Source organism: Rhinichthys klamathensis, unplaced genomic scaffold (genome assembly GCF_029890125.1).
Source record: "Rhinichthys klamathensis goyatoka isolate OS25496 unplaced genomic scaffold, OSU_Roscu_1.1 h1tg000454l_1, whole genome shotgun sequence".
In the NCBI taxonomy this organism is placed as follows: domain Eukaryota; kingdom Metazoa; phylum Chordata; class Actinopteri; order Cypriniformes; family Leuciscidae; genus Rhinichthys; species Rhinichthys klamathensis.
The window spans coordinates 200,001-205,000 of NW_026606946.1; the positions used below are offsets into that span (position 1 = coordinate 200,001).

The 5,000-nt window shown below is 38.7% G+C and overlaps 1 protein-coding gene across 1 annotated transcript in view; it reads right to left on the reverse strand.

Moving 5' to 3' along the window:
* The window catches only part of LOC130071734 (nephronectin), an 18,557-nt gene that overhangs the window by 7,315 nt on the left and 6,242 nt on the right, over positions 1–5,000 (reverse strand). The window contains exons 4-8 of the mRNA XM_056236593.1: positions 3,811–3,930; positions 1,910–2,044; positions 1,748–1,840; positions 195–912; positions 88–146 (exon numbers count right to left, since the gene is read on the reverse strand). Coding sequence (XP_056092568.1) covers positions 88–146; positions 195–912; positions 1,748–1,840; positions 1,910–2,044; positions 3,811–3,913 — 1,108 coding nt within the window. The 5' untranslated portion in view covers positions 3,914–3,930. The remainder of the gene's footprint in view (positions 1–87; positions 147–194; positions 913–1,747; positions 1,841–1,909; positions 2,045–3,810; positions 3,931–5,000) is intronic.

The window sequence follows — 5,000 nt, forward strand, 5'->3', positions numbered from 1 at the left end:
GGAGGAACATTTGTTCATAACCAGAACCAGACGTGTGTAATGTTAATATTCTCAGTAGCTGTAGTGTGTAATATTCTGCATGCTCACTGTGTACGTCTCCTCTGGGCTTGGCGGTGCTCTCTCTGTGGACGTGGTTGTCCAGAGTCGTGGTGGAGCTCGTCTGCAGGGTCGTGTTCGATACAGGCGCTGGTGCTGTTGTGGTTACCATGGGACTTGTGGTCGTTGTTGCCGGGGCTGTTGTAGTTGTAGATTCCGTTGTTGTCGGGGCTGTTGTAGTTGTAGATTCCATTGTTGTCAGGGCTGTTGTCGGGGCTGTTGTAGTTGAAGATTCCGTTGTTGTCAGGGCTGTTGTAGTTGTAGATTCCGTTGTTGTCAGGGCTGTTGTCGGGGCTGTTGTAGTTGTAGATTCCGTTGTTGTCAGGGCTGTTGTAGTTGTAGATTCCGTTGTTGTCAGGGCTGTTGTCGGGGCTGTTGTAGTTGTAGATTCCGTTGTTGTCAGGGCTGTTGTCGGGGCTGTTGTAGTTGTAGATTCCGTTGTTGTCAGGGCTGTTGTCGGGGCGCTTGTAGTTGTAGATTCCGTTGTTGTCGGGGCGCTTGTAGTTGTAGATTCCGTTGTTGTCGGGGCTGTTGTAGTTGTAGATTCCGCTGTTGTCAGGGCTGTTGTCAGGGCTGTTGTAGTTGTAGATTCCGTCGTTGTCATAGCAACAGTAGTTGTTGTTACTTTTGTAACAGCATTGCTTGTTGGAACTGAAGTTTCTGTGGTGACGATAGTGGTGGGAATTGCTATGGTTGTTGTTGTTGTTGTGGTTTTTTCCTTGGTGGTTGTCATGGGAGTTGTTGCCGTATCGACGGTGGTCGGACTGGCTGTGACTTTCACTGGTCTCGCAGGTTCAATTGTGACTTTAACAACAGCTAAAAAAAACACACAGCATCACTTAACCCTCATCCTTCCCTCACACTCTGTTACACATCTTTCCCTCGCGGGTCAAAATCACCCGAAGCCCTAAAATTATCGCAAAAAAATGTTTGTCCAGAAAGCTTATTTTATTTCATTTTGATAATATCTTTTCTATTTTTGAATGCAATTTTGGGTTATTTTATATTTTATTTGCCTTTAAATTACTAGATTTGATCAATAAATAATAAATAAATAGTCATTTAAGCACATTCCTCACATTCTTTCAACTTAAATTCAAAATATCTCACAATTTCATGCATAACCCTTTTAATTCAGCTCTAAATATCTTACATTGGGAGTCTTTTCCGACCTTTTGTGGGAAATTAATAATAACACATGATATTTCATGACTCTAGATGGACTTTACAGCACTCTATATGGAGCAGAGGAGCTGTTCCGCTGGGTCCTAAAGCCAGTTTCTCTTCAGTCTGCATTCAGATACACATGTAGACACTATAAAATGATTTTTTTGGGGTAAAGTTTTAGCATTTTTTGTTTGAATTTTGAGCATTTTCTATCTGTCCTGAAGCATTCCTCGCATTCCATTCATTCCTAAGGGGTCAACTCGACCCGCGAGAGAAGGATGTGCTACTTTTTAAAATTTTAACCACAAAAACTCCTCGAATCCATTAAAAAAATGTTGTGTGTATTCAAAGTGCAACAAAAGTCCTGGGTCTTGGACACCTCACACTCAATTTTTTGAGTTTCGGGTCAAAACGACCCGAGGGAAGGATGAAAATATTATCACTCGATTGCGTGGTGAATTACTGTAAGATCACACTCACGTACATTTGCAGTCGTAACCCTTGCCATTAACACCGGGTGTGCATTTGCATTTCCGGTGTCCTGGCTTGTCACGGCAAACAGAGGAAATCTTCTTATCTGGAGAAACTGAAGTTTAGAGTGTGTGATGCCTTTAGTACAGTGTAATGTGTGTTTCTCTAAACACACCTGTGCAGCGATACTTCCCGTCGATGTGCTTCAGCTCAAAGCCCTCATGACACCTGCAGACGAAGCTGCCGAACGTGTTCACACACTTACGGAACCTCGCACACTTGGCTTGACCCGTCACACACTCGTCAACATCTGAGCAGAGCAAAGCATGCAGACTCAATACTGAGTGCAAAATTACAGTAAAAATTATGGAGTAATGAGTAAATTATTATTTCTCATTTTTATATTAAAATTTTTGAGTGTAAAATTACATCAAAAATTATAAAGTAGAGTAAATGAATAATGAAATTCATTTACTTTATAATTTATGCTGCAATTTTACTGTGAAAATTTAAAAGATAAAAATTATACATTTCATTTCATTATTAATTTACTCTAATTTACTCTATAATTTTTTGTTGTAATTTTACACTCAAAAATCAAGATAAAAGTGAGAAATGTAGAGTAAATGAATAATGAAATTAAATAAACCATTTTTATCTTTTGATTTGTGAGTGTAAAATTACAGTAAAAATTATGGAGTAATGAGTAAATTATTATTTCTCATTTTTATATTTTAAATTTTTTTAGTGTAAAATTACATAAAAAATGATAAAGTAGAGTAAATGAATAATGAAATTCATTTAAAATTCATTTACTTTATAATGTTTGCTGTAATTTTACGGTAAAAAATCAAAAGATAAAAATTATAAATTTAATTTCATTATTCATTTACTCTAATTTACTCTATAATTTTTTGCTGTAATTTGACCCTCAAAAATCAAGATAAAAGTGAGAAATGTAGAGTAAATGAATAATGAAATTAAATTTACCATTTTTATCTTTTGATTTGTGAGTGTAAAATTACAGTAAAAATTATGGAGTAATGAGTAAATTATTATTTCTCATTTTTATATTTAAATTTTTGAGTGTAAAATTACATAAAAAATTATAAAGTAAATGAATAATGAAATTCATTTACTTTATAATTTTTGCTGTAATTTTACAGTAAAAAATCAAAAGATAAAAATGAGAAATTTAATTTAATTATTCATTTACTCTAATTTACTCTATAATTTTTTGCTATAATTTTACACTCAAAAATCAAAAGATTAAAGTGAGAAATGTAGAGTAAACGAATAATGAAATTGCATTTCTCATTTTTATGTTTTGATTTGTGAGTGTCAAATTACAGCAAAATATTATAGAGTAAATTAGAGTAAATTAATAATGAAATTAAATTGATCATTTTTATCTTTTGATTTGTGAGTGTAAATTTACAGTAAAAACTATGGAGTAAATCAGTAATAATGATATTAAATTTTAAATTTCAATTGTCCTTGATTGTCCAGAAAATAATGATGCAATGCAAAAAATTATATAATGTTTATATACTGTATATATAATATTTATTATATTCATGCATTTTCAGTGAAGCTGCTTTGATGTGTTTTAAAGCGCTTTAAAAAGACTTGAATATAATACAACAAAATTATTTTAATAAAATCACATTAATATTATTTACATTAATATGATACAAATTATCACTAAATATAAATTATAAATATAATCAAAGCAAAATGCAATTTCAAATGTCTAACTTTTGACTTTTGAGTGTAAAATGACAGATTTCTCTGGTAAATGTATTCTGTGTGTGTGTGTGTGTGTGTGTGTGTGTGTGTGTGTGGCCGTGCGTGTGTGTGTGTGTGTGTGTGTGTGTGTGTGTGTGTGTGTGTGTGGCCGTGTGTGTGTGTGTGTGTGTGTGTGTGTGTGTGTGTGGCCATGAGTGTGTGTGTGTGTGTGTGTGTGGCCGTGCGTGTGTGTGTGTGTGTGTGTGTGTGTGTGTGGCCGTGTGTGTGTGTGTGTGTGTGTGTGTGTGGCCATGAGTGTGTGTGTGTGTGTGTATCCTGCATGCGTACCGACACATGTCCTGCCGTCGGGAGCGAGTCTCAGTCCTGGAGACGGACACTGACATGTGACCTCTCCTTTCATCACCGCGCACCCGTACTGACAGTTCGCCATCGCACACGTACGAGCATCTGCACACACACACACACACACACACACACACACACACACACACACACACACACACACACACACACACACACACAACGAGCCCTAAGCATCTGCACTGTGTGTATGCTTCATGGAGACAGCAATCCCATAAAGCACTGTGACATACTCAGCAAAAAAAGTCAACTATAATCAATGCGCTGACTAGGGTTTGGGTGCAACAACACACACACACACACACACACACACACACACACACACACACGTGAGAGTTGTGTACACACTCACTCCTGCACGAGCCGTCCGCCGTCGCCATGAAGCCGTCGAGACAGTAACACTTGAAACTGCCCAGTGTGTTCATACACCTGTACTTACACGGCCTGAGCGCACACTCGTTCACATCTGCACACACAGAACAGCAGAGACACTGAGTTATGACAGTCCTGACGGTAACGAGACCAGGCAGAGACAGTGTGTGTGTGTGTGTGTGTGTGTGTGTGTGCGGTCAGAGGTGATGTACACACACGTCCTGCGCGTCTCTGGAGGAATGAGTGGAATGTGTTTGACATCTATCTGATTTTACAGGCAAGTTCATCCCTGCAGGAACACACACACACACACACACTCTCTCTCTCTCAAACACAAACACACACACACACACACACACTCACAGACACTCTCACTAACACTCTCACACACGCATACACACACACACTCACACACACACAGACACACTCACTCACACTCACTCACACTCTCTCACACACACACACACCACACACACACACACGCATACACACACACACACACACACACACACACACACACACACACACACACACACTCACTCACACTCTCACACACACACACACACACACACACTCTCACACACGCACACACACACACTCTCACACACGCACACACACACACACACACACACACTCTCACACACACACACACACACACAGACTCACTCACTCACACTCTCTCTCTCTCTGTCTCTCACACACACACACACACACACACACAGACTCACTCACTCACACTCTCTCTCTCTCTGTCTCTCACACACACACACACACACACACACACA